The sequence below is a fragment of the Ogataea haglerorum genome, assembly GCF_019207285.1.
Source record: "Ogataea haglerorum isolate 81-453-3 chromosome Unknown 81-453-3_NODE_7_length_556738_cov_96.333754, whole genome shotgun sequence".
Taxonomy (NCBI): domain Eukaryota; kingdom Fungi; phylum Ascomycota; class Pichiomycetes; order Pichiales; family Pichiaceae; genus Ogataea; species Ogataea haglerorum.
In genome coordinates, this window is record NW_025065157.1 from 308867 (window position 1) to 335734 (window position 26868).

The 26868-nt window shown below is 48.6% G+C and overlaps 15 protein-coding genes across 15 annotated transcripts; 9 read left to right on the forward strand and 6 right to left on the reverse strand.

The window, feature by feature from the left end:
- Positions 1-20: 20 nt before the first annotated feature.
- KL911_002849 (uncharacterized protein) lies at positions 21-601 on the reverse strand (the record flags this gene model as incomplete). Its single annotated transcript, XM_043197963.1, has 2 exons — positions 21-488; positions 560-601. The coding sequence occupies 2 exons, from the start codon at positions 599-601 to the stop codon at positions 21-23; spliced, it is 510 nt and encodes a 169-aa protein (XP_043054447.1).
- A 195-nt stretch (positions 602-796) lies between these two features.
- On the forward strand, positions 797-3424 carry KL911_002850 (uncharacterized protein; the record flags this gene model as incomplete). Its single annotated transcript, XM_043197965.1, has 1 exon — positions 797-3424. One exon carries the CDS (start codon positions 797-799, stop codon positions 3422-3424), a length of 2628 nt encoding a protein of 875 aa, XP_043054448.1.
- Positions 3425-3526: 102 nt separating this feature from the next.
- KL911_002851 (uncharacterized protein) lies at positions 3527-4120 on the forward strand (the record flags this gene model as incomplete). The annotated part of the gene is made up of 1 exon (XM_043197966.1): positions 3527-4120. One exon carries the CDS (start codon positions 3527-3529, stop codon positions 4118-4120), a length of 594 nt encoding a protein of 197 aa, XP_043054449.1.
- A 185-nt stretch (positions 4121-4305) lies between these two features.
- Positions 4306-5884, reverse strand: KL911_002852 (uncharacterized protein; the record flags this gene model as incomplete). The annotated part of the gene is made up of 2 exons (XM_043197967.1): positions 4306-5579; positions 5818-5884. 2 exons carry the CDS (start codon positions 5882-5884, stop codon positions 4306-4308), a joined length of 1341 nt encoding a protein of 446 aa, XP_043054450.1.
- A 498-nt stretch (positions 5885-6382) lies between these two features.
- On the reverse strand, positions 6383-7522 carry KL911_002853 (uncharacterized protein; the record flags this gene model as incomplete). The annotated part of the gene is made up of 1 exon (XM_043197968.1): positions 6383-7522. The coding sequence occupies one exon, from the start codon at positions 7520-7522 to the stop codon at positions 6383-6385; it is 1140 nt and encodes a 379-aa protein (XP_043054451.1).
- A 1227-nt stretch (positions 7523-8749) lies between these two features.
- Positions 8750-10504, forward strand: KL911_002854 (uncharacterized protein; the record flags this gene model as incomplete). Its single annotated transcript, XM_043197969.1, has 1 exon — positions 8750-10504. One exon carries the CDS (start codon positions 8750-8752, stop codon positions 10502-10504), a length of 1755 nt encoding a protein of 584 aa, XP_043054452.1.
- A 27-nt stretch (positions 10505-10531) lies between these two features.
- Positions 10532-11821, forward strand: KL911_002855 (uncharacterized protein; the record flags this gene model as incomplete). Its single annotated transcript, XM_043197970.1, has 1 exon — positions 10532-11821. One exon carries the CDS (start codon positions 10532-10534, stop codon positions 11819-11821), a length of 1290 nt encoding a protein of 429 aa, XP_043054453.1.
- A 333-nt stretch (positions 11822-12154) lies between these two features.
- Positions 12155-13249, forward strand: KL911_002856 (uncharacterized protein; the record flags this gene model as incomplete). The annotated part of the gene is made up of 1 exon (XM_043197971.1): positions 12155-13249. One exon carries the CDS (start codon positions 12155-12157, stop codon positions 13247-13249), a length of 1095 nt encoding a protein of 364 aa, XP_043054454.1.
- A 128-nt stretch (positions 13250-13377) lies between these two features.
- Positions 13378-16965, forward strand: KL911_002857 (uncharacterized protein; the record flags this gene model as incomplete). The annotated part of the gene is made up of 1 exon (XM_043197972.1): positions 13378-16965. The coding sequence occupies one exon, from the start codon at positions 13378-13380 to the stop codon at positions 16963-16965; it is 3588 nt and encodes a 1195-aa protein (XP_043054455.1).
- A 46-nt stretch (positions 16966-17011) lies between these two features.
- Positions 17012-21268, forward strand: KL911_002858 (uncharacterized protein; the record flags this gene model as incomplete). The annotated part of the gene is made up of 1 exon (XM_043197973.1): positions 17012-21268. One exon carries the CDS (start codon positions 17012-17014, stop codon positions 21266-21268), a length of 4257 nt encoding a protein of 1418 aa, XP_043054456.1.
- A 39-nt stretch (positions 21269-21307) lies between these two features.
- KL911_002859 (uncharacterized protein) lies at positions 21308-22381 on the reverse strand (the record flags this gene model as incomplete). Its single annotated transcript, XM_043197974.1, has 1 exon — positions 21308-22381. The coding sequence occupies one exon, from the start codon at positions 22379-22381 to the stop codon at positions 21308-21310; it is 1074 nt and encodes a 357-aa protein (XP_043054457.1).
- Positions 22382-22463: 82 nt separating this feature from the next.
- KL911_002860 (uncharacterized protein) lies at positions 22464-23726 on the reverse strand (the record flags this gene model as incomplete). The annotated part of the gene is made up of 1 exon (XM_043197976.1): positions 22464-23726. One exon carries the CDS (start codon positions 23724-23726, stop codon positions 22464-22466), a length of 1263 nt encoding a protein of 420 aa, XP_043054458.1.
- Positions 23727-23838: 112 nt separating this feature from the next.
- KL911_002861 (uncharacterized protein) lies at positions 23839-24882 on the forward strand (the record flags this gene model as incomplete). The annotated part of the gene is made up of 1 exon (XM_043197977.1): positions 23839-24882. The coding sequence occupies one exon, from the start codon at positions 23839-23841 to the stop codon at positions 24880-24882; it is 1044 nt and encodes a 347-aa protein (XP_043054459.1).
- A 449-nt stretch (positions 24883-25331) lies between these two features.
- KL911_002862 (uncharacterized protein) lies at positions 25332-25968 on the reverse strand (the record flags this gene model as incomplete). Its single annotated transcript, XM_043197978.1, has 2 exons — positions 25332-25358; positions 25432-25968. The coding sequence occupies 2 exons, from the start codon at positions 25966-25968 to the stop codon at positions 25332-25334; spliced, it is 564 nt and encodes a 187-aa protein (XP_043054460.1).
- Positions 25969-26406: 438 nt separating this feature from the next.
- Positions 26407-26845, forward strand: KL911_002863 (uncharacterized protein; the record flags this gene model as incomplete). Its single annotated transcript, XM_043197979.1, has 2 exons — positions 26407-26541; positions 26702-26845. 2 exons carry the CDS (start codon positions 26407-26409, stop codon positions 26843-26845), a joined length of 279 nt encoding a protein of 92 aa, XP_043054461.1.
- Positions 26846-26868: the final 23 nt, after the last annotated feature.

The following is a 26868-nucleotide window of genomic DNA, read 5'->3' on the forward strand; positions in this document are numbered from 1 at the left end:
CCTACATCGTCCCCTGGTTATCATCGGTGCTCGGGTACCTGGCTCAGGGCAATACTGTATTTCTTCACCAGATGCTCGTCGAGCAATTGAAAGTTCCTGGTGTTCGCTTTGTAAGCGATGTTGATAAAGTCACCGACAAATGGAATCAGACCTATCAAAAAGTCTATCAAGACGTTGGCTGCCATTTTGATTGCTACCATGTCTGGCAACCCGCCCTCGATTTCTTTTGCTTTGCGAATGAGAGCCAGCGAGAAAACCACATTGACCAAATCGCCAATCATTGGTATGAACCCTATGATTGCGCTGTATCCAAATCTGATGCCTGCCACGCTGAAGCACTGGTCCAGGTGATATGCTCTATCTCTGACCGACTTCAGGGTCTTGCGGTCACGGGGCGTGTACTGCGATGGAATATTCTTTCTTCTTTTAGCTCCCTTGCGCTGCCAGAACTTTAGTTCATCGGGTGGAATTATTTCGTTATAAGGGTCCTCGTAGGGCCCCACATGAACCAGGTCTGATAGCCCGGTCTAGAAGTTAGAATCTCTGATGAAGACAAGACACTCACTTTTTTCAGCAATGCCTTGTATAGGAGCCCGCTCATAGTTCAAGTGATTTGAGTGCAGGAGTTTGCGTAGTTATCTAAAGCGCAATCGAGCCGTTTTATATCTACATTGAGCCTTCCCCATACGTAAATTCCAGATAGAGTTGCTGATGCAGGCCGGGTAAATTGCCGTGTCTTGAGAGCTTGTAAAATTTTCCAAAAAAAAAAAAGGACCAATACCTTTAGATTTGTTTGATGGCTCCGTCGTACAATATCCGGCCTGAAAACACGCTGAGGCGTGCAGAGGACCTCATTGCCGTTGACCAGAAAGAGGCAGCTCTGCAGACTCTGTACGACTTCATCACCTCGAAGCGCATCAGATCCGTGGCACCTCTGGACCTCGAACCTATTGCATTGTTGTTCGTTGAGCTGGGTGTGGACCTGAGAAGCGGGAAGCTTGTGAAGGACGGATTGCACCAGTACAAAAAAAACGTGCAAAGCAACGACTCTGGTTTGGAGTCTGTGGAGACCGTGGTGAAGAAATTTTTGGAGAAGGCAGAAGCCAAATTGAACGATGCACAGCTCAAGGCCAACGACGTCGCGGCCACTTTGGAGGCCGAGGCTGCTCAGCTGGAGGCAGACGACGAGGACGAGGATGACGAAAACAGACAGATCGTTGTTTCTCCAGAAGACGTGCTGATGTCCAGCGTGTCCACGGATGATACCAAAGATCGATCCGACAGAGAGCTTGTTGTCCCATGGCTGAAATTTTTATGGGAGGCGTACAGAACTGTTTTGGATATCCTGAGAAACAACTCCAAGCTGGAAGTTGGCTATGCTGCTGTTGTTTCACAGGCATTCGGTTTCTGTGTCAAGTACAACAGAAAGACCGAGTTCAAACGTCTGTGCGAGATGCTCAGGACCCATTTGCAAACCGTGACGCAGAAATCTGCCGTCAAACACCAGATCGAGAACCCTATTGATCTGTCCGACCCAGACACTCTTCAGAGATATCTCGAGACAAGGTTCAACCAGTTGAACGTTTCTGTCCGTCTCGAGCTCTGGCAGGAGTCTTTCCGTACGGTTGAGGATGTGCACACTCTGATGACTATATCGAAAAGACAGCCAAAACCAAGCATGATGGTGAATTACTACGATAACTTGGCCAAAATCTTCAACGTGAGCGACAACCGGTTGTTCCATGCTGCTGCTAGACAGAAGTTCTTCTCCCTGTTTGTGCAGTCCCCAATTGCTACGGACGAAGAGCTCAAGCATTACGCATCCATGCAGCTGCTGTCCGTTCTCTCCGTTCCGGTGGCTTCGTCCTCTAAAGTGGACGACTTTGCCAAGAGGAAAGACAACAGGCTTTCTATGTTACTCAACCTCTCCAAGGTGCCTACTAGAGAGTCTTTGTTGACCCAGGTGGCTTCTAGAAACGTGTTGAGCATCGTTGACCCTGCACTAGCCAAGTTGTATGAGTTGATGGAGAAAGACTTGCATCCTATCTCTTTTGCTTCGCAAGCCAAGGACATATTTGCTTTCATTGAGTCGAACAAAGAGTTCCACATGTACATCAAGCCGCTGACAAGCGTCATTTTGGATAAGCTATTTGAGCAAATGTCAGAAGTTTACGAGACCGTCAAGCTGGACTTCCTGGTGAAGCTGTCTACATTTGAGGGCCAATTCAAGCTCAGTCCTATTGAGATCGAGAGCCGTCTTCTGGCAGCAGCCTCTAACAACCTGCTTTCCGTCAAGATTGACCACGAAGCCAAGGTTGTTTCGTTCAAGACGGATACTTTAGAGAACTCCTTGCTGAGCTCGATTCCTCTCAATGTGTCGAGCAAAATCCAGTACACTCCTACCGAGATCATAAGAACACAACTTTCTTCTCTTGCTAATACCCTGAGAGAGTCTGTCATGCTCATTGACCCGTTGGCTTCGGAGAACGAAAAGACTCTGAAGCAAAAAGTCAGCATGCGTGCGAATGCCGAATTCGCTGAGGAGAGACAAGAGGTGCTGGACCGTGCTCTTCTTCTGGAGAACAGGATGAAGGAGGTGGCCGAGATCAAGCGTCGCGATGAGGAGGCTGCCACAAAGGCGAGGTACGAGAAGCTTGCAGCCGTCAAGAAGGCCGAGCAGGAGAGAATTGAGCAAGAGACAGCCAAGAGACTGGAAGAGAAGCGCAGGAAGGAGCTCGAGGCCATTCAGAAGGCCGAGAAAAAGAAGCTGCTGAACGAAATCAACGCGAAGGGTATCATTAAGGTGGACATGGATGACATCGAGAACCTTGATGGAAGAAAGCTTCAAAAGATGCAAATTGAGAAGCTCGAGCAAGATAGAAAAGCCCTTGAAGAGCGCATTGAAGCCACTGCCAAGAGGTTTGACTACCTTGAAAGAGCACAGCGCAGGTACGAGCTTCCTATGTTACAAGAGGATGCCGAGGCGCAGAAGGGACGCGAGATGGAGGTTTACGAGGAGATGAAGCAGAAACTGATTGCTAATGCCAAGAAGGAGCACGAGGAGGCTCTCAAAATCAAGCACCGACTAACTCGTTTGATTCCAGACTACGAGGCGTTTGTTGGCCAAAAGGAGCAGGCTTTGTGGGAGGAGTACGAGAAGAAGGCTGCCGAGGCCAAGGAAAAGTTGGAGGCGGCCAAGAAACAGCGTATTGCCGAGTTCATTGCTAAGAAGAAGGCTGAATTCGAAGAGCAGCAGAAGTCGTTGGCCCAGGCCGAGGAACGTTTGCAGAAGGAGGCTGCCGAGTGGGAGGCCAAGATGAGCAACCTGAAGTATGCGGACAAGCTCAAGCTGAAGAGAGCCGGACAATGGCCACCGGTGCCTCCTGCTCACTTGCAAAAATACATAAAGAAGGAAATTAAATAAATGTTGCACGTCGTGTGCCTCGAAGATTTATTTTTTTCGCGAAGTCTAAGTACACGTTAAAGAATCGGATTCTATTTTTGAAATACCCGTACAACAATTGCCATGAGCACGTTCTTTGATGAGATGAACAGGTCGTTCGTCGACGTTCCAGTCGCGGGCGACAAAATCGCCACTTCCGAGTTTTTGGAGGCCGCAGAGTCTCTTGTGAAGCTGTTTGATTTGCTCGGATCGTCTGCATTTGCAGTTGTCCAAAGCGACATGACAGGAAATATCAACAAGGTGCGCGCCAAGCTCCTTGCCGCCCCTGACAAGGCAGGCACCTTGCAGGACCTGATTTTGTCCGAGGCAAACGACAAGAAGAAGACCGCTACTCAAGGTCTGTTATGGCTGTGCAGAGGTCTGCAGTTCACCGCTGTTGCCATGAGAGAGACCGTTTCGAGACCAAACGACGAGCTGTCCAAGACTTTCACGGACGCCTACGCCAAGACCCTGACAAAGTACCACACAGTCCTGATTAGGCCTGTTTTCAAGCTTGCGATGAAGGCCTGTCCCTACAGAGCAGACTTCTTTGCCAAGCTGGGTGCTGACCAGGCGAAGGTGGCCCAGCAGTTGGAAGAGTGGCTGGTCGCCCTTGAGTACATCGTGAAGCTGATCATGGATTTCTTCGAGAAGGGTAACTACGGCAAGGGACTGTAGTTGCCGGCACTAATAGATGAGCAACTGAAGGAACTGTGTCTCGTATTTCTCGTTGAGTAAGGAAACTAGCACGATGTTATAGCATACATTGTATTGACATTAATAATAAATCTTTTGAAATAGCATACAGTACTCAAAATCGTACATTAGGAGAGTCCGCTGCAAATATCTTTGCTTCTCTATGTTTACAGCAATGCAAGGAGCAAGGCAGACATAACACCAAAGACAGAGATAGTGTTGACAGCGGCACCAGCCTTGGAGGAAGAGGAAGATCCAGAAGAAGTCGACTCGTCGCTAGAGCCCGAGGACGTGGCAGAGGAGGAGCCAGTCGAGGTCTTGGAGTGGTTGATGGACGACGAGGACTCGGTTGCAGCAGAGCAGACGAACTTGTCACCCTGGATACCGCCCTTCTTCTCCAGACTGTTGAACTCGCTACAGTCGGCCTCACCGGTGGTCTCCAAGTCGAAACCACCTCTAACGGTAGTGAGTTTTGGGAAAGTGGCGTTGTCGAACTCACCCTTGAGGATGACGGCACCGCCAATGGACTGCAGGCTGTCAAAGCCGTCGATAGTGTCCAAGTTCGAGTTGTTAGCAATGACGAAGCCACCACCAACGGATTGCAAATCAGAGAGGTCAATCTCGGACAAGTCGTCGTTGTCGATGATCGAAAGGTCACCGCCGATCTTCGTCAGGGTAGGAATCTCAAGCGACTCGACGTTGGACTCGAAGACACCAAGCGAAGAGTTGACGGCGCTGATGTTGGACATCGAGATCGACGAGACAGAGTAGAACGTGATGTTGTTGGCCCACGCGAGAGAGTCGAACGTCACGTTGGTGTCGTCACCGTTGTAAGAGACAGAAAGAGCGTTGGAAACAGACTTGATATCCGAGCTGATGGAGGCCAAGTTCTTGTTGTTGTTGATGTTGAACGTCTCAACGTTGATCGGGTTGAAACCCTCGAGAGACTCCAGCCGGGTGTCGGAGATGTAGATGCTTTGGCAGTCAGAAATACCGGCAGCCAGACCAGCCTGTGTCAATGCCGGCAGGGTGACCCAGTTGATGGAACCAACAGAAACCAGAGAACCGAACGAAAGAGTGTCCAAGACGTACAAGTCGGTCAACTCGAGCTGCTTGGTGATGGTGGTCAAGGAGTCTGCTCTCAGCGACTGTAGGTTGGAGCAGTTGAAAGCAGTCAACGAGCCGTAGATGGCCTTGACGTTAGCGATGGAAGCCGTGCCCAAATCACCGGTGATGTAGACGTCACCCTCAATGGCCGAACAGGAGGACAGTTCGTCCAGGTCGGATTGAGCAGTGGCGGTCAGGGTCTTCGAAAACGAGCATCCTGATGGCACCGAGATAGAGGTGGTGGAGGTCAAGGTAGAATCTAGAAGCGTTAGTCGTGTACGGGTTTCAAAACAAATCGAGCGCAGGGCACCTGAATGGTGTCCAAAACAGGTTTCTAAAAAAAGAACCCGAGACCGAAGACACAACCGGTGACGTAAAACTCAGCCTCGCTGGAGTCGGCAAGGCTAAGTAGTGTCCCTTCAACACACAAGAGCTAGTCGCGGTAGCTTGGCGTCGTCCAGAGCTTTTATGTGCCCGCAATTCTCCTCCCGGAGGTCCAGATCAGAAATCTCAACAAATCAATTCCGGAGATCACGTTGTCCCATCCGCTCAATCTGGAACGCAATACTTACTCAACGAAGTGGTCTCTGCGGCAAAGGCACAGCCTGCCAGAGCTAACAAAGCGAGCTTAAACTGCATTTTCGGTAGCTGAGATCAAACGAGCTGTAAGAAGAGAAAGGCTGGTTTTTATAAAAAAAAAAGAGTTGCAGGAAAATTCGGTTCATCGAAGGCAGTCTACTCCCAGAACATAAATAATTGGCCCCCCAGCTTACGTCTCCATTGCATTCCAAATTTACTCGAATAGTTTCGAAGGAACGGAAAATACGTGCGTTTCCTAAATCTAAGCCTGAGGACATTAGATTTTCTGTTTTCAATTGTCCTATTTTATTGTTGAGGTATTTATGTTTGTCCGCATTAGGAACACTAATTGTCAACATAAAATCCACGGTGGCTGGGCTTTTCGTGAAACGTCGCCGGATCGGGCAAGAACGAAATAGTGCAAATCTTACCACATTACCACCTAGAGAATCAGATTCTTCTAGTTCTATAAACCAAGTCCATAAAAACTAAACCTATAATATGCATATTCCATCCGAGTATATCCCAATCCAACCCAATCCAATCCCAAGTCCTATCCTATTCCTGTAGATACTCGTCAAACCTGTAATCGTCCAACCATCCAATTTTCTCAAATGCAGCGTACAGCCTACTGGCCTTGTTCACATCGATCTTGCAAGCCTTTTGCGCGTCAGTACGTCGGAACGGTAAGTTGGCCCGGAGACGTTTCACCTTCTCGAAGAAAATCCGTCTCTTCGAGTCCAAATACACGTTTGGGGGCAGTCTCAGCGTAGAAGCCAGCTGCACCTCGGCGGGATGCAATTCTCCGACCAAAGGATCTTCGCTTAGATCCATTGCCTGTCCCTTCCATTCCGTTTTCAAGCAGCGACTATTGTTCGGAAGAGTGGAGAGAGGCGGCGAGTAGTCGGGAATGGCCTTGTAATCGAAATTATATGGCGGTGGAGACGCTGTAGATGGCGAGTCGAACCGTTTCGCTGCCGGCTTGCGTTTGCGTGGGGTCATTGGTCTCGATGTGGCACTATCGTCAGACTCCAGTGCCACAGAATTTTCTCGAACCAATCTTCTTGTCCGCGGTCTATCAGTCTCAATGTCGCTCGAGACGTACTCCTTGACACGCGGCGTTGTTCTGTAGCGGTAGCTCATGGCAGAAACAGCAGGCACTGTTTTCTTTGACGCGGCGTTCAATTGGTACTGGCACAAAAATCTAAGCTGTCTCTTTTTGTAGCCAGGCGTCTTGAGGTCCCCATACGGGTTGATATACAATGTGGTATCATTCAAATCCTCGACCGGAAAGCTTCTTTTCTTATCCCAGTTCACAGTAATCTCGCGCAGAACTGGTTGCTCTTGTTGTGGCTCCTGTTTGGGAAGCTCTGTTGCCAAATATCTCTTCACAGGCTTAGGAGTCAACAGCTGTGCAAACCTGGCATCACTCTCATCAAACGTTGTGCCTCTAGTGTATGGCGAAAGAGGTGGCGAAGGAATTGTGCTGGAAGCCATTTCAGACGATCCAGTGGTAGAAATTGATGCTGTAGTCTCTATTTTTTTCACTAGGCCCATATCAGAGACATCAGACATGTCGTTCTCTTTGTTGTTGGCGCTTTGCAGTCTGCGCACTGGTTCAATAGAATTTGGCGTCAGGCATCCGTCCACCTGCCTGGTGGAGCCCGCATTAGCCAAATGGTAAAGAAAAGACGACATTGCGATTCGCGCTCTAAGCTCTGGTTAGCTATCCTGAAACCCAATTGTAACTGATCGATAAGATTTTGTTGCAAAAATTAGCAAAAGGGAAAACGTTTAGCAAAAAGGGAAACAGGAGAAGATAGACCCACTGGGGAGTATTTATATAGATTAGAAAAAGGGAAACATGGCGGAAAAAAATTGTTTTTTTAACAAAAAGAAAAGTTTCCAGCAAGATAGCATTTCCGACATGCACACAATTGATTAAACGATCTGGCTCCAAGCTTGCCAATGCTACAATTATTGACTCAATGCCTGGAGACAGTGCCCAATGGTAGTTGTTTACTGCAATTGATGGCTAACTCATCTTGTTGATCGGCGATCGTAATATATTTTGTTTCTTTTGACGTAACCGGTTATCATTCCTATCGGAAAATGTGCATAGTTTTTAGGTCAATGCACGACCAGAAAAAATAAAACCAGTCACAAACTCTTGAAATTACGAGTGACTCTCGCAGACTATATGTGGCCAAAATAGCCAATGGTATCCCCGCATATTATAATCAAGATATTGTGGCCTGAGCGCGACTACTTATCGAATTCCTCTTAAGTGCGCGAATGTGAGGGCTTGTGAATTATCCAGGGTTCTGTAAATTATTGTGATCTCGATTCTTTTGCAAGAGTCTTCGCATCAGGAACATTGATGATCTCCAAATAGGCCAATGCGTGATCCTAATGTATCGCCCGTATCAAGCAATATCTGTTCCCGTACAGCTTAGCTGCAGTTCGCACATGCGGAAAAGTTCTGGCTCCCGGGAAAATTGAGTCGTAGTAGATCGGGTTTTGGTTTTTGGACTCACTTTTCTGGTGGAGTTTCCGGTCTGAGGCTTAAAAAAATTTAAAAAATTTTATCCGTTTTATTGTTCGATACGATAAGAACAGAGTACAGAATATAGACATTGAGCGCTGGAGGTGAGTTTACGTGCTCTCCTCTCTTGATATGTTGTTCTGGAGCCTGATCTGGATGGGTTCGAACTTGATCGGCGTGTCTGGCTGTCCAATTAGGCGAGATGATGTATCTACCGCAATCTGCTGTATATTGTGTTGATTGTATGCTTGAATGATCACAACACTTCCTCTGGAGGCGATCTGTGTAGTGTTCAGTCCAAACTGCCCGCTATTTTAAAGGCATTTCCTGTTGGTGCTACCGATGGATAAAACTGGTGCAAAGGCGTAATTTTATTTTTCATGGAATTAAAACGCACTCTTGCTGAACTATTAGACGAAGACCAGGTTGTGGACGACGTAGAGGATGCTGAAGTGCAAGACGAGTCTCAAGATGAAGATGACACCGTGAACCCAGATTTCTGTATTGATTGTAAGCATACAGCAAGAGAAATCCAGTGCTTGGATTGCAACGAACCTTTCTGTCGGGTGTGTTTCCAGTTCGTCCACCGAGGCGGTGCCAGGAAACGCCATAAATTCAAGGAACTTGTTCCATTGAAGCCAGAACCTATTTCACAGCCAGAGGCCACCGATGATGCTCCCGAGGGCGTCCCGGACGAGGAAATGAAAGACGAGCAAATAGAAAAGACGATTTTAGCGGGCATTCGTCGAAACGCCCGTTTTATTCCTCTTCGTCTCTCTTACGAAGAGAGGCAGCTGCTGAGACTACTGGAAGCGACTCTCAGCGTTTCGGAATACACGGACAGAGTGGATATTCTGTCCTATCGATCAAGAACCAAGCGGATAGTCGAGCAGCTGAGAGAGATTTGCTCGATTCTGGCCGGTTTGGTGGTGTCGTCCAACATGAAGGTTGGCCAAAAACTGATACAGGATAAGACCTTTGCCGATAATAAGGAGTGGTACAAGACAGTTTTCGAGATTGGAAGAAGATACAAGATCATGAACCCGGAGCGGATGAGAGACACGTTTGGCAAACTGTGCTACGTTGTGATGGATTCCATGCTTCCGGAAGTGCGGGAGCACATGGAGTTTGATCTGTATGCGCCCATAAAGACTGTTTTGGGTCTGATTGAGTCGAAGGACGACAAGTCTGCCACCAAAATGTTTGACGATCCGCTGATCATTTCTGCCACAGCCGAGATCCGGCCAGAACAGAAGACGAGGTCGGTAATCAACCGGCAGATCAAGCATAAGGAGTCCGCCATTGAGCGACTCTCGTCCAGATACTCGTCTCCCAACGGACTCAGCAAAGATGAGGTGCGTCAGATTCTCTACTCTATCGGAGATTTCAACGCCTACACTAATAAAAATAGACTGCCGGTGTTGAGAATGATCAAGCGGCTGGACGACTTTTTCAAGAGCTCGGGCACCACAAAGTATTCTCTGGGAATCAGATACGGCCAGGGTGGGGCGAGACTTACTCACAACCACGAAAAACAGTATTTGTACGTGAAACAGGCCCTGGAGCTGTGGTCTCACGTGATGCGCGACATGATCGAGCTCTGGGCAGCAGCAGACGACGATCTCTTCAACGGCCAGCAGTACCAACTGACCAATACGGGACAGGGACTCAACAGGGTCAAGGCCTGTCCTGTGTTGTACAAAAAAATGTACAACCTGCTCTACGAAGTGCAACGGTTGTTTGACTATTGGGTCGGCACTCCGGTGATCCATCTTGGTGACGACGCAGTTCCAAACGCGCTGTTTTTCTTAGACAAGTACATTCAGATTCCCTCGATCCTGATCCCTATCGATCGGTGTATCCAGGAGATTGACGTTTTGGCCCAGGACCCGCATCTGGAACAGTACTTCTGCTCACAGTTTGAGACCGTGGAAGACTTGAAAAAGACAATCTTGTGCGATTATTTCAAACACGGCTTCGACGGGTCTGGAGCTGACAACTTCTATTTTGCCGGCTCTTGTGTTGACGCCGTGTCGACATCGAGCTGCGAGTTCTGCAACAACATCTGGAAAAAGGACTACTACAAAGTGTTCCTGCTCACAGGCTTTACCAATTTCAACGGTGAGGGTTATTAGCTAAGATATTATGTACAAATATTTCTTATGCTTTTTATCAGATTCAAATCCACGGCTCCCAAATATGGCTGGAAAGAGTCTTTGAAACTCTGGTTCAATCACGTGAGCAACCCGCACGCGGACAGGGCAGCCCACGACAAGCTGATGAGCATGGCATTGCCCTACTACGACCGCGAAATCGAGGGAATTCGGGCTTCTACGGTATCGACCCCGCTGAGCAGGAAAATGGCCATTTCCGAGGTGCGCGTCCAGAATGCAGACTCGAAGAACCACGTGGTTATGTTGCATGGCTATGCTGCGTCGTCCGGGTGGTGGTTCAAAAATATCGGCTTCCTCGCAAAGGCAGGAGATACAACCGTGCATGCATTGGATCTTCCTGGTTTTGGGCTTTCCAGCCGCCACGGACCGTCCTTGCCAGATAACAAAACGAGGCTTCAAATCATCTTTGACGACTCAAAGGTCCAGCATATGAAACATTTGCATAGATCGTTGTATGTTCCAGACAATTTCACTCTTAAAGAAAGAAACCTAAAAAAGTATTTGAAAAACCAGCACTCTGTGGTCGAACATGTGGTGAACTTTTATGTGGATGCAATAGAAGAATGGAGACGCAAAAATAGCATAGACCAGTTCGATCTCGTGGCTCACTCCCTAGGTGGCTACCTTGGAGTTTTCTACTGCATCAAGTACCCAGAGGCCGTACGAAGGCTGGTTTTAGCTAGCCCTGGAGGCGTCGAAAGATCACCGTTCGCCATAACCAACCCGGCCTACAGGAATATCAATGGCGACATTACGATGGCGTGCTCATACTCGCCAGCAGATTACTCCTTTTTAGGCCGCTACCCCTCCATCAAGCCTGGATTCCAGGCCTTGTGGTATATGAGAATGCCTACGTTTTTGCCGGTGAGGCTGCTGGGTCCTGTGGCTGTGCGGCTTTTAATGAGCCGGAACATCGAGAAATTTACGAGATCGAAAGATTTCTCCGACGCGGCAGAACTAGACGCGTTTGCCAAGTACGTCTACCACACAAATGTGGCGGCGTCGGTGTCAGAGACAGCCATCATGCGCATTTTCGACTCCAGCACCATGGCCAAAATACCCATATTGGACAAGCTGGAAAATCTGAAAGCAAGAAGTCTGTGGATCTATGGCCAGTACGATTTTATGTTTTCGGACGCTGGTCGTGCTGCTGTCAATTCATTGAATAAGATGCAGGGGACCTCGGCCGAATTAAAAATCGTTAATGGTGGAGGTCACAATATGTATCTCGATAACCCTGCTGAGTTCAATAGGCTGGTGGTGGAATTTCTAAAGTGACTGCAAGCTGTGCGTAGGCACAAAGAGAAACACAAAAAGCTAACATCCTCATTCCGATTCTATATTGTCCGCAAGCCTCGTGGTCCCAAATTTAGTCGCGCACTATCATGCGGCTCCCTGACGCGTCAGTGCGGCGATTCAAAAACGTAACTATAATCTATTCTGTGTTGTTTCTTTTTTAAAAATTGGCTTACGTGTTTTCTGTTCATTTTGGTGGTTCTACCACTTTATTTGTGTGTAAATAAATCGACATATAAATAACGTTCACGTTTCCCCAAAAAATTGAAAGACGTGTCGAATTTTTTTTTAGAACACACTCGTTGATAGAATAAAATGAAAGGATTAATCTTGGTTGGTGGATATGGTACTCGTTTGAGACCTCTGACGCTGTCGCTGCCAAAGCCTTTGGTCGAGTTTGGAAACAGACCTATGATCTTGCATCAGATCGAGGCGCTGGCTAACGCTGGCTGTACCGACATTGTGCTTGCCGTCAACTACAAGCCAGAAGTCATGGTTGGTGCTCTCAAGCAATACGAAAAGGAGTACGGCGTCAGCATCACCTTCTCCGTCGAGGAGGAGCCTTTGGGAACTGCTGGTCCTTTGAAGCTCGCTGAGAAGATCTTGAAGAAGGACAACACTCCTATCTTCGTTCTCAACTCTGATGTCATCTGCGAGTACCCGCTGAGGGACTTGCTCGATTTCCACAACGCCCACGGCGGCGAGGCCACTATTGTCGCTACCAAGGTGGATGAGCCATCCAAATACGGTGTTATTGTCCACGACAGAGACGTTCCAAACCTCATCGAGAGATTTGTCGAAAAGCCAGTCGAATTTGTTGGTAACAGAATCAACGCTGGTATTTACGTTCTCAACCCATCCGTCATCGACTTGATCGAGATGAGACCAACTTCTATCGAGCACGAGACCTTCCCGATTTTGGTCGAGCAAAAGAAGTTGTACTCGTTCGATCTGCCAGGCTACTGGATGGACGTTGGTCAGCCAAAGGACTTTTTGTCCGGTATGTGTCTTTACCTGTCCGCTTTGACCAAGAAGAACTCGAAGCTGCTCACATCTACATCTGAGGAGTACGTTAACGGCGGTAACGTTCTGATCGACCCATCTGCCAAGATCGGAAAGGGATGCAAGATCGGCCCTAACGTCGTCATTGGTCCTAACTGCATCATTGGTGACGGTGTCAGAATCCAAAGATCCACTATTTTGAAAAACTCACAAATCAAGGACCACGCTTGGGTCAAATCCACCATTGTGGGCTGGAACTCTACTGTTGGTAAATGGGCCAGACTCGAGGGTGTCACCGTTCTTGGAGAGGACGTGACCGTCAAGGACGAGGTCTACGTCAACGGTGGTAAGGTTTTGCCACACAAATCTATCAAGGACAATGTCGAGACTCCTCAAATCATCATGTGAATGCTCTTTCTCTATGTACGTTTGTGCTATTATCGTGACCATAATAAAATAATAATTAATACGGGTATTAAGCAGGTATTTTCGATATTTGGTTTTTTTCTTTATTTTTTGGTGCAAATAAATAGTTAATGTCTACTTTGGAACAACTGGAGCTGGAAGAGTTCGGTTTCCAACTGAGACCGGCTGTCCAGTTGTTTGATTCGGCGGAAGTACAAGATTTGGACGCCCACTACTATAACTGGCTGGCAATTTCAAATAAACACAATTTATTATTTGCCTACCTTAATAACAAACTCAAGGTCATAGATACGCAGGAGCTCGACAAGCTTCTGTCTATCGACCCTGACACTGAAAGATATACTGTTGCATGTTTACAGGAGTTTGAGCAAGCCGGAATTGTTCAAATATCACTATCCGCCGACGAGTCCCACCTGATCATCGTGAAACAAGACATCATAGAACAGGCTCACCTTGACAGTCTGAAACAGGGTACATGGGCTACAGAGAAGTTAACTTCAGCGGACTCCGAGGTTGTTTACCTTGCTCCAGGCGCACCAGGTGTCTTTGCATATTTGTTGGCTAATGGCCAGCTGATGCTGTTTGATGAAAGTGGAACTAAGACTCTCCGTCAAGAGTGTAGTTGTTTCAACTGGATAGACAGCAATACTCTACTGATTGGCGTGCATTCGCGTGTTGAGCTGCTCAAAATTGACTCCGGGAGCTCAGAGACCATCTCTCTTGATGAGGATCGCAAGCCGGTTTTTGTGACGTCCGTGGAAATGGACAGTTGGCTTGTGGTTCTTGGTGGCGAGACCGAAGACGATGACACGAAATCATATGTTATTACCAGGAATGGTGACACGTTTGACAAGAGCGAAGCGTACGACATTTGCATGCCATTTGGCGTAATTCCACGAAAACTGAGCTTCTACGCTCTCCATTTGCACAATTGGAGCTCCACCTATCCGCATCTTGTATTCCTCACTAGTTCGAAATCCACCGAGTTCAACACGTTAACGAAGTCTCAGCAATTGTTGCAACTGAATGATTCCGATAGAGCGCAAATGCCTTTGGACCCGGACTCGGGAGACGACGACACACCCCTTGGCCTGGTGCTTGATCTAACAGGGAAATCAGAAATGCTGGAACCTTGTCAACAGGTTGAAAAGTGTAGCGCTTTGCCTAAGATGATTGCACTTACCAATAGAGGACAATTGTTGGTCTGGAACATTTGGCTGTCCACGGACATCAACGCCGGAAAGGTTAATCTCGAGGCTGCTAGAAACGTGGCTATGGCTGAAAGTGGAAAGACTGTTGCACCCCAGTCTTTGGAAAGTAAGCAAGCGGCGCCAGAACAAACGCTACCCAAGGACCCGGTTTCTTCCTTCTCCCGGAATAAAACCAGTTTATTTGGACAGTCCGAAAAGCCAGCTACACAGAGTCCATTTGGATCTTCCACAACCACAGCGTCTCCGTTTGGAAAGTCGGGATTTTCAGCAGCTTCAGGAGGCAGTGCATTTGGAAAGTCGGGATTCGGTCAATCTGCTGCTTTTGGTTCTACAGGTTCCGGGCCTTCGAACTCGTCTGGGTTTGGGCAATCGGGTTTTGGGTCTTCTGGATTCACTTTTGGACAATCAAACCCTGCAGTTAATGTCTCGTCACAAAATACAGCCGCGAAAAAAAGCTTCGGGGCCTTTTCGTCCTTCAGTTCGGGAACGAATACTTTTGCTTCCAAGTCATCGCCTTTCAATCTTCAACCTAAAGAGGACATATTTGCAAGTTCCGACAAAAAGGACAGTTCACCGTTTGGAGAGGCCAAGAGTGCGTTCGGAAATACTGGTTCGAGTTTATTCGGACAAAGCGGTTCAGCGTTCAAGTTTGGGTCCACTAACCAAGCGTCCAAAGACAGTCCGTTTGCGCAATTAAGCTCAAAGCCAGCGGGCCAAGAGCAAAAGAAGGACAACTTGTTGAGCTCTGGTTCAACTCCTTTTGGGTCGGAATTCAAAAGCTCTCTTGGTTTAGACAGCCTGAAACTTGACACTAAGCTTGACTCTCCAAGTCCATTTGCAGGTCTCTCGAAGACTTCCGAGAATCCTTTTTCGTCGCTGACGAAAAAGTCAGAAGATCCATTTGCAGCTTTGGGAAACAAGGAGAACGCACTTTTCTCAAACTCGAAGTCTCCTGCTTTCAACTTTTCTCAATCAAAGCCTGAAGCGGATGAGGGTTCTGAGAAGGCTACTGAAGATTCTGAAGGACTGAGCGAGGAAGTCGTCGAGGGCGAAGATGATTCTGATCACTCTGAGGAAGAAGATATGCTTGACGAGAACAAGGATGGTGCGGAAGTGAAAATTCCTCAAGAAGTTCCTTATTTGGAGGATTCTGACCTCAGTGAACACTCTGCCGAGTTGGACGGAAGCTTTGAGGAGATCGAAAGACCAGAAAGCTTGGAAGCTTCTGCCCAGAAAACAGAGGAATTAGAGGAGGCAGCTGATGATGAGGGGGATAGTGAAGAAGACAAGGGAAAAGCGCCAGTGGCCCCTTCTGCAACCATCCAAGTCTCTCATTCGCGAGCTGAGGAAAAGGACGCTGACCAGTCGCAGGGAGTCTTCAAACCGGCTGATACCAAGCACCCAAATGATACTGCTGAGACAGAACAGAAGTCGACGCTCGAAACGCCGCAGACCGACTCCAATACCGAGCGGTCAGAATCTGAAAGTGCCTCTGACATGGCAGCCGTGCCTTCCGCTGTGGCTCAGACTAAGTCGGGAACCAAAAACACAAAGCAGGCGCCCGCAGCTGAATCGATACCGACACCCAAATCTCCTCTTGTTGAGAAATCTGTCTCTACGACCGAATCGAGGGAGCTGGAGAAAGATGCTGATTTCGGAGAGACTGACAAGGATCCAGTACCAAAAGCGGTTCCTCAGCTAGTCTCGCTAGGGTCCGTGGCCATTCCAAAGCTGAGCTCCAACGAAGTGCTACGTGAAATGGAGAAGATCGTATACCACACCGATGCAGAGCTCAGTATTCTGGATGAAAACATGAAGCTGTTCACGGAGTTTATGGAAGACCACACATCTGGAAAGTTCCCTCGCAATTTTGAAGATGACGGTTTGTTTCCTACCAGCTGGAGGCTGTCTGAGGTTGGAAAGCTTTCTGCAGTCATTGACGAGAGCGCTGCAGATTACGGCAAGCTGAAAGCTGATTTAGGTACTATATTCGACAGTACAAGCTCTTTACTCTTGGATTTGAACGCTGTCACAAAGCAAAGTGATGAGATGTATGCTGTGCTCAAACAGCTAGAGCACGAAAAGAAAAACTCTCATCTGGAGAAGAACTTATCTCCGGCCGCGTCCCAAAAGCTGGATGCCATTCGCAAGGGATACGAGAAGCTCCGCGATATGGAGAACAGTTTGCATGCACGATTATTTGTTCTGAACGGCAGGCTCTTCCCGGAACGGATTATTGACTCGCCAACCAATTTTGAGGTGATCGTCTCTGGTCTTGATGCCAAATTGAGAACGTATTACGATGAATTGAAGTATTTACAGGAAAAGATCAGCGAGTACAAGGCCAGAGACAAGCCTGCAATGAAGCTGCAGCAGCAATTCGACAAACTGAGCATAGCGACGCTGGTCTCGCAGACTGCTGCCAAAGAACAGCTGGGCACATATTTGCAGGGCCGCAAATCTGTGACTCACACGGTGGAGCTATAAAAAATAATTACGAGAAATAAATTCGTTTGTAAAGTTATTCCTAATCATGCAGCGGCAGCGGATCAATTTCGACCTCACCCGCGGAAGGAACCGCATGAGTCAGCGCACGAACGAGGCCAGCCTGGTGGTTGGAAAGTCCAAGAGCCTACATGAGATCCGCAGCTCCTCTAGCAGCAGTCTTCTGAACGTGCGAACAACAGACCAGTGGAACATTGAATCGGCCTCCACCATACGTGACTCAGAGCTCTCGGCTGCCGTGCCTGAGACTCCCACTTTGGCGTTCACCGAGCCGGTTCAATTGAGTGTACGGTTCCACGAGAGCCGCACCTCTGCGGAAGACGTCCTGCTAGACCCAAATGCAATACCGGGGATCAAGGAGGGCGCCGTGTGTGAGCTGGAGTGTTTGGAAGGCTCTGCCCGCAAATTCTATTTTACCTACAAGCCATCAGACGCGTCATTGGGAGGATTGGGTAACAGCAACTACATCTCGTTGCAATCAGGGCCTTTGCAGCAGCTGCTTGACCTGAAGCTCCGGAGCCAGGTCTTAGTGCGCGTAAAGGCTCCTGAGCTGGTGGAGGCGGATGTTGTCGAGGTGTACGTCAAGGACATGCACCTCTCGCGCGGAGACATGTGGAATCTGTCGTCCATTTTGACAGAAAAGTGTCTCTATCGATCTCAGAGACTATCTTTTCTGCAAAGCTCGATCCGGGCCACCGTGGGCAAGATATACAGAAACGGCCGCAAGGTGTTTTCTGGATATGTTGGCCCAGGCAGCAAGATAGTTTTCCGGTCCGAGTCGGCACGACTGATTGTCTTTATTCAGATATCCTCTGAGATGTGGCACTTTGAGGAGAGCGGACAGCAGATGTTCCACAAGCTGGTCAATTCTCTGCTGCCGCGAATCTTCCAGCGCTGGAAAGATTTGGGCACGCATCACTTGATCACCGTGGTTCTGTTCAGCAGTGTGGACCTGAACACAGAGGCCAATCGGTATCGTGCTGGGGAGCAGCCAAGCAATCGAAAAGACTACTACCGCGTGGTTGTGGACCAGGTGAGTATTTTGCTGTGGAACGAGATCATGGCTGCTCTTCGCCGAGAATTTGCCAACTTCTCCAAGGACATCCGCTTGCGCAAGAACCCTCGACGCACGCACCTGCATCCCGAAGAGTATATTATCGAGGGCTCATTCCTTCCTTCTGTGAAGGGTAATCTTCTTGAAGCTATCAATTTGGGAATGAGTTTGGTGAGTGACGATTTCAGGGACCCTGATTTGCGGCACACCACCAACCATTTTTTGGTGATTTCTCCAGGAACGGGCATCTTCGATACCGAGTACGACATTCTTGTGCAAACGAGCAAGCTGATGACAACGATCGACGCGACAATCGATGTCATCTGCCTTTCGCAGCCCCCGCTCCACGTTGTTCCGCTGGTGAGGTATCTGGATGGTCAAAAGAAGCTGAAGCATTGTATACCCAGCTGGATGGACATTTCTTTCTGGAGCGATGCCACACAGGCGGTGCACCAGTGGCTTCCGCGGTGCAAAATTTACGAGCTCCAGATGATGGGAGTTATGGAAAACGACCTCAGTGCGATCAACGTCAGGGAGCTGGTGTTCTCTGGCGCTGCTTCTGTGCAGGACGCGATGGACGAGTATGATGGAGAGCTTTTTGGGACTAAGACCAGCACCGCTCTGCCAAAAAAGTCCGTTGCTCGCGTGAAACAGCCTGTGAGGGCTGTGAGCACCGGAGCGCGCAGCGGGCTCGAGCCGCCGGACCTCAACACTTTCAAGGCATCGTCGCCCACGACGTCGACCGTTGTCGGTGTAACGACAACGTCGAAGTCCAACGTGAGCGCGTTTTCATCGCTGCTTTCCATCACGAAGACAGAACCTAAAAAGACGTCGCCTAAGGCCTTTGAGTTTGTAAAGCGCATCATCTCGTCGCCCGGCGTGAAGTCGATTCCAATAAAGAATGATGACGACGTGCCAAAGCTCGACACGATCTCCGTCACCGACCGCGGTCCGCGGATGAGCAAAATGAGCTCTGATTCCTCTCTAAGAAAAACTTCGACCCGTGCCCGCAGCACGACCGACGAGCGCGACAAGTCGCATCACGAACGCCAGGAGAAGAACTCGCTTCTCAACAGCTACTGGACTCAAGTCGAGAACCCGTCGAATGCGGAAACCAGTGAATTATTGGGAATGGTCTCGTACGGACGGTGGCAGTTTGTTTTCCCGCAGAACGTGAAGCGGAAAAGCATCAAATGGAAGTCCATCTCCACGCCTGCCTCGCTGCCGCTGATGACTCCCGTGTTCCCGAGCGTTTCTGACTTCAACCAGAACTTCACCTTCAGAATATACGACGTGTTTCTAAGCCAGGCAGACGTCAACGAAGGACGCAATAGCGAGACACTGATGCGCAAAATGATCTCGCTGCGACTCACTCTGGGCTTCCAGATTTGCGTTTCAGAAAATGTGGCCAAAGTCGAAAACCAGCGCAAACCCAACGGAGACTCTAAGCTACTGGTTCGGTATCTCACCAAGAGAAATTATCTTGGGTCTCGACTGTATTTAAGTCTCTCCAACGAAATACACCGTATCAGCTGCGATTTTGACGGGCTGGTGAACGTCCAGGTGTACAAGCGGATGAGCCGGCCCGACGACGTGCTCACGAGATCATCACGGTCCGACTACGTGCCGTACGTTCGCACGCGGTATTCCCAAGAGTATAAGTCTATGGTGATTCATGGGTTGCAAGGAGAGCCGAGAAACTACAACTGGAACCAACTGGATCAGCTGCTAGCAGGCTACGAGGAAACCATGGAGCCTGCGCAACGGCGGAGCCACCGCATCAAGTTTGTCATTCTGCCTACGGAGATCCCTGCCAACGCGTTCAACCTGGCCTCGGAAAAGCTTACCCCAGAGGAGATCCGGCTGGAAGGTATACGCTCCTTGATTTCCATCATCAACAGACTGAAATACCGCACGGCTGGCGAAAAGAACGAGCGCAAGAGACTGGAAATCATCCCGGAGATCAATTTTTACACAGGTAATCTGTTCAGGTATCTGAGAGCGGTGTCTGCGCAATTATCTGAAGAAAATAGGACAAGCTCGCTTTTTCAGACAGCCAGGTTTAACCAAAAAGTTAGTCTATCTGAGCTCAAAAAGGCCATTGAGGGGGACAAGGGCATCCAGGTGGTGGACAGAAAGTGGCATCTGAGAACGCATCCCAACTGTTTTTTGGGAATGGATCTGGTCAGCTGGATGATAGAGAATTTTGAGGACATCGACACCAGAGAGCAGGCTGTCGAGTACGGCAACAAGCTCATGGAGCAGGGTTTGTTCCGCCACGTTGAGTCCAGACATCGTTTCCTCGACGGCCATTATTTCTACCAGCTGATCAACGAGGACTCGGCTGCAGGCTCGGCCAAGTCGCCTGCGTCGCTGCGCAAGTCGGAAATTGAGAAAGATAGCGAAAAGTCCGTCTCCTCCAGCCCCACAGAGGCCTCTGGGTCCAAGAAACGCGTTGTTCTGAGTCGTAAGGTCACGTGCGACCTCGACCCCAACGGTGTTTCGTGGCAGCCGGAGCTGATCACTGTCCATTACGATATTGTGCACAACCCGGAGCACTGTTTCCACGTGCGGCTGGAGTGGCTCAACAGCACCTCAAAATTGGTGGAAGACACGGTCAACAGCTGGGCCAAGCACTGTGAACGGTACGGGCTGACTCTCGTCGAGGCTCCGTGGCAGGAACTTTGCACGCTGCCGACGCGCAACCCACTGCATTCGACGGTGGAGATTTCGCTGGCTTTTGATCCTTGGACAGATCCCGAGTTTGCAGGAGATCTCCTGAAGGAGAACAAGTACTTCTACCACCTCTACATCATTGAAAAGTGTGGTTTCTTGTTGGACAACCGCACAGCTACGTATTTCAGGGACGACGACTTTGATGTGGTTTATTCGTGGGGAAAACCGACATTCAAGTACGCGCAGTTTATTCACAAGACCGGCGCATACATTGCCGAGCTGCGGGAGAACGGAGGGTTCTTTTTGGCTCCAAACAACGCCCATGTGGCCCGTGTCAACCTCTCTGTCAGCCAACAGGCGAAAAACCAGGCCGTGTACCTCGATTCGCAGGGCGTGATGCTGGACTTTATGTCGATCTGCCAGGACGAGAACAGGCTTCGCAGGCTCCTCAGAGAAGCGAAAAGGAGGTTTGAGGTGAGCAAGGACGTGGACGTGGCGCTTTTCGAGGACGATTTGGAGAACACCTCGAGCCACGACAGCATCACCAGCAAATAAATGATGTACAATACTGTATTATACAACTATCAATTATTCTCAAGCAGCAATCCTCTCGGCGATCTTGATCACATCGCCCAGCACTCCCATGGCCGTGACTTCGGCTCCGGCACCTGCTCCTTGGATGATGAGCGGGTTAGGATAACGCTTGGTCTGGAGGGAGATGACGTTGTCAGAGCCCTTGAGTGACGCAAATGGGTGGGACGCATCGTACTTGGCAATCTCGACGCTGGTCTTCTTGTTGGCCACGTCGACCTTTCCGATGAATCTCAGCACTTTACCCTCTGAGGCAGCCTCAGACTTGAGCTTCTCCATCTCGTGGTCGAATTCTGGTAGTCTCTGCATGTACTCGTCTGCGGACTGGACGCTTTCCAGCTGCTTTGCAATCAGGGACTGCACTGGGAATGAAGTTGGCGACTCAATGTGCAAGCCGGCGATTCTGGCCAAAATGGTAACTTTTCTGGCGACATCGAGACCGTTCAAGTCGTCTCTTGGGTCTGGCTCGGTGTAGCCCAGCTCTTTGGCAACCTTGACAATGTCGCTGAATTTCGAGGTGTTTGGCGAGATCGTGGAGTACTCGTTGAAGATGTAGGACAGCGTACCGGACAGGATACCCTCGATCTTCTCCACCTGGTCGCCAGTGGCCACCATCTCTTTGAGAGGGGAGATCAGAGGCAATCCGGCGCCGACAGAGGCCTCGTGGTAGCACAGTCCTGTGTTGTCTGCAGAAAAGATGTCGTTCCACAAAGACATCGAGCTGGAAAAGGCCTTTTTGTTAGGAGTGGCCACAGAAACACCATTCTTTAGGAAAAGCGGATAGGACTTGGCCAAGGTCTCGTTCGAGGTATTATCGACAAGAATTGCAGGCAATGGAGACTTTTTCAGAAAGTCAACAAGGTCCTCGACGGATAATGGGGTAGAGGTGGTTGATTGCAACAATTGCGACCACTTGGCCAGCTCAAAGGGAGAGTAGTCCTTGTTGTACACCGCCTTTTTCGAGGTCGACAAGTAGATCAGATTATAGTTGATGGCAGACTTGGCGCCTGAGAGCTGTTGAAGGAATGCAGAGCCAACCACACCCGCTCCAATAACGGCAACGTTGACAGACTTCATTTTCAAAGACAAATAAAAATCAAATGGACAATTTTTCAGCCGATACCTAAATAAATATATTTCATAAAATCCCTAATTTCATTCAGTATATATTCTTCTGATCCTCAGACATTTCGTAATCCCACCAGTTTGTCAAACAGTTTTGATCCCACAGATGCTTGTAGGTAAAATCTGCAGTCTCGCATCCTTTACAAGACGGACGGTTGCTGCACAGAGTGTACGGCTGATGCTTGTAGCCGATGTCTCTAAACCAATGGATCTTGTCACGGTCCTCAAACAGGCCAAGACCCACAGAATGGACAGGGGCGTCTCCCCAGCGCTCATAGTAGAAGCCTCCAGTTGAGTCCAGAAATTTGACCCAGTCTGAGTACGGCTTGCTTCTGTAAAAGTCCATGTCTGCTATCTCGAAATTGGACCAAAAGTGGCACGTAGAATACCCGTTGGCGATGAGCGTCTTGTGCGGATTTTGCAGATTTTCTACGAGGAAATCGTAGGCTCCATTTGGATGCAGGTAATCGGGATGTTCAGCCAAAAATTCCATTGTTCTTGGCCACAGAGTTCTAACAGATTGCTCGACGTCGTATAACGCTATCACGAACCCGTAGGTCTTCTTGTTCATCTCCATAAACTTGAACACATCGTAATCAAGGTCACAGTAGTAGTCGGTTCCTGGCTCAAAACGCCAATAGTAGCGAAACTGCTGTAATCGCGGATGGTTATAAAAGTTCACGCTGTAGTACCGGCACATATTATGATATGAGACCAGTTTAGCGTATCCCACGTTCTCGTCTTCCAGCTGCTGCATTGCATTGGCCTGTTTTTTCACACTTATCGATTTGGGTTGTTCCCAGATCGCTTTATCTATGCTTTCGAAATACGTCGCACCCGAGACGTGCTTTTTGATGGTTTCCTTGAATCTTTCTGTAAATGGCTGTTCATTCAGGAAGACGTAAGGGTAGTGAAACTTGTGGTTGAACTTTTCCTCTATTTGTTTGATTGTCCGCACAACAGGGCCTAATTCTCGGTTCCTCACCAACACCAGCATGGTGGCATTGGCGCGATCGTACTCATCTGGATTAGAGGGCGGTCGCACCAGATTTCCCGTCTTTGGCTCATGAATAGGCCGCCTCAATATGTCCTGCAACGTTTTGTAGTTTTCTTCCACTATCTGCTGAGGCGACTTGGAACTCTTGTGCGAGAAGACAAGCTTTTTGTCTGCGGAGAGTGGTAATTTTGAGCCAGCTCGAAGATCCCAGTCTCCGAAGTTGACTCCCACGAGTATTATCGTTGAGACAACCAACGCAAATGCCACGAGTCTGGCAATTTTCCGTGGAATTGACACCATGGACAAACTTTTTTCGATGAATGTTAAAAGCCCCCGGATTACCAAATCAATTGAATTTCCCCTGCAGATCTGAGAATTTATTAAATTCATTATTTTGAATTCGCCTAAAACAATGCTGGTGAAATTCAGCCATATTCTGCGCAGTGTCGCTGAAAAGTCTCGAGTCACTCTAGTCACCGGTAACCAAAGTGCAGACATGGACTCTGTGGTTTCGGCGATCGCGTACTCGACACTCTCTTCCAAGTCTCTGGTTCTGCCCTTGATCAATATTCCTAGACAAGACTTTGATCTCAGGAGAGATATCGTGCACGTTATGAAGCATTCCGACATCAACGTGAAAGACCTGATTTTTTTGGACGATATAGAGAGTTGCTGGGACCAGCTGGCGAAAACAAAAGTTGATTTGGTGCTGGTGGATCATAATAAACCTCAGGGCGATGTTGTCAATAATCTCATGAACGAGCTTGGAGCCACTGTTGTAGGGATAATTGACCACCACGAAGACGAGAAGCTCTTCACTAATGCCAGCCCCAGAATCATTAAAAAATCGGGTTCTTGTGTTTCCCTTGTACTCAATCACTTCAAGGAGCAAGTTGCTCGAATCGATCCCAAACTTGCTAAGCTTTTTCTCAGTCCGTTGGTGATCGATACTTCTGGACTGAAGCATAGGGTGGAGCAAGTTGACAAGGATGCCCTCGAGCTGTTGCTTCCTAGGTTGCAGGCAGACCAGGCCTTCCTACAGGCCTGGACCAATGAGCTGAACACTGCCAAACAGAATGTGGAAGGGCTGTCACTTCGCGACTTGCTGCGCAAGGACTACAAAGAATACCGAACCGTTGGTATAAGCTCGATGGTTGTGAGCTTAGATTATCTTTCGCGGTTTGATCTCCTGCCAAGTTTGGAAAGCTGGATTAAAGAGAGAAAATTAGATATAGCAATCATTATGACGTCTTACAACGACAAGAAGTTCCACAGGGAGATAATGTTCCATGGCGACGATGCCAAAATAAGGAGCCTTTTAAATCAGATACAAGAGCCCCTAGGACTCGAGCCCTTGGCCAAGTATCCGTTTAGCTTCGAACAACGTGAACCCGTCAACTCTAGAAAGCAGGTTGCCCCGCTGGTTAATAATTGGCTGGATGCCCAAGGACTATAAGTTCGTTCCTAAATAAGACACTTTCCACTGATTGAATTGTCGCTGCGAGTCGGGCAATTCTGTATTAATCGTGTTCAACTCATTGAACGTTTCCGTCATCATGTCGTCTTCCAAATCAACCACCTCATACCGATTATGCAGTGACCTTTGGTTTGTTCCTTCGCCGTTATTTTGCTCCACAAAAGTGGCTATTTCATTCTCGTCGTCCATGTACATCACTTTGAGACAGTTCCTCAGGAAAGAAGAAGGAAAAGTCACGTCTATTCCAAAATTGAAACACCATAGCAGAACCCTTGTCGACCCGCTTTTCACAAGGAAAAAACGCACTGCGGTTGAGGCAATCGAGTCAAGCAAATAACTATATAGATAGATCAAGCATGAGCAATATTGTTGCCTATTTCCGTCTCTCAGTGCCAACTTCCATTTAAGAAGCTTGTAGTTATTATTTTCTACCTCTCCGAGAGTCTGGTGGCAGCCTGCGCACTTGACGAATTGATCTTCCGCGAATAATGAGGGCAGCAAAGGCACCAGAAAATAGTATACACCCACGATCAGTGTGTCCGAAGCAGGCCTCAGATTGTTGAACCGATCGGCGATTTTGTCGTTGGTATAGTTACCATTCGTAGGTTTGTGGCAGTGCCAAAACTCCATCATTTCATACCACATCTCCGATGGCATAGGGTGAAGCTTTCTTATTTTTGAGAGATCTGCGATTGGCTGGGAGCATGCCGCACACTCAAATACGCCTTGGGGGTGCTGTTTCAAGTCTCTGATCGACCAGATCGAATCATCAGTGCTTGTTAGCTGATCGATGCTGCTAGCGGCTTTATCAGCCAAAGCAGGGACTTTCAGAGTAACAAAGCCATTTTCAACTCGAGCGAAGGACAAGACGTCATCGTAGTCTGCGGTTTTTCCCGCCAGCGGGATGGAGACGATTTGCGTCTTGGTGGAAACTAACAGTTGATTGGCTTTAATAGAAAGCTTCTCAAGCTCTTGCCTCCGTAGCTCCACGCATATTGAAACAGAACACAGCCGAGGCAAATATTCGGTAAAATATCGGGGAGACTGAGGCCTGGTGGCTGTCATAGCGGACGATATCAAGAGCTATATGCTACTGGTTTTTTCCTCGGGCAGTGCTGGTGCACAGATGGATCGAGGAATTGCAAACCAGCTCAGCATGTACTTCAGCTCACTAATTTAGCTGCTACCCTCAGGCCAACAACAATGTGGCTCCCCAATTGAAAAGTCGCGGGCGCAACTGAGACATCCCCTGCCCGCGTGCCTACCCCAACAGACCCTGCTTTATCGGAAATACTGTGTCCGGGTAACTCTTCAAATCGACCAATAATGTGCTTGCGGTGGTGTCCACCGGGAGAGAAAAAATTCCCCCCAGTCGACCGCGTGCTCACAGGCCGTGCTGTGCCCTGTGGTTGGTGTGTCTTTTTTTCATTTTTCTTCCACTTTTGTTTCCATTTTTTATACAACCAGATTTGTTCTTTCCCAAGAATCAATCATCGTATAACAATGCTTTCTGCTAGACCAGCCATCAGAGCAGCTGCTAGATCAGCTCTAGCTGCTAACATTGTTAGAGCTGCACCAAGAATTGTGAGTACCCACTGCTCCGCCAACCACTGGAAAGTTCCCTTGAGTGGCCGACAGGTATTTTCTCGGTGCCGATGTGTCCAATGGCGCACTGAACGCCTTTGCGTTTGCCACTGAGCTTGTCTGTGCCTTTCAATGGGTCGCTTTAGGAGGATTTTGCGGACAGCCTGTCATTCTTGAGTACTAACACAATTGCGACTTCGTCGCAATAATACAGGCTAGACCTCTGTTATCCGCTAGATCGTACGCCACCGCTAAGGCTGCGCCAACCGAGGTTTCTTCTATCTTGGAGTCCAAGATTAGAGGTGTTTCCGATGAGGCCAACTTGGACGAGACCGGAAGAGTTCTTTCCGTTGGGTAAGTATATCACATTGTGGAGGGTCC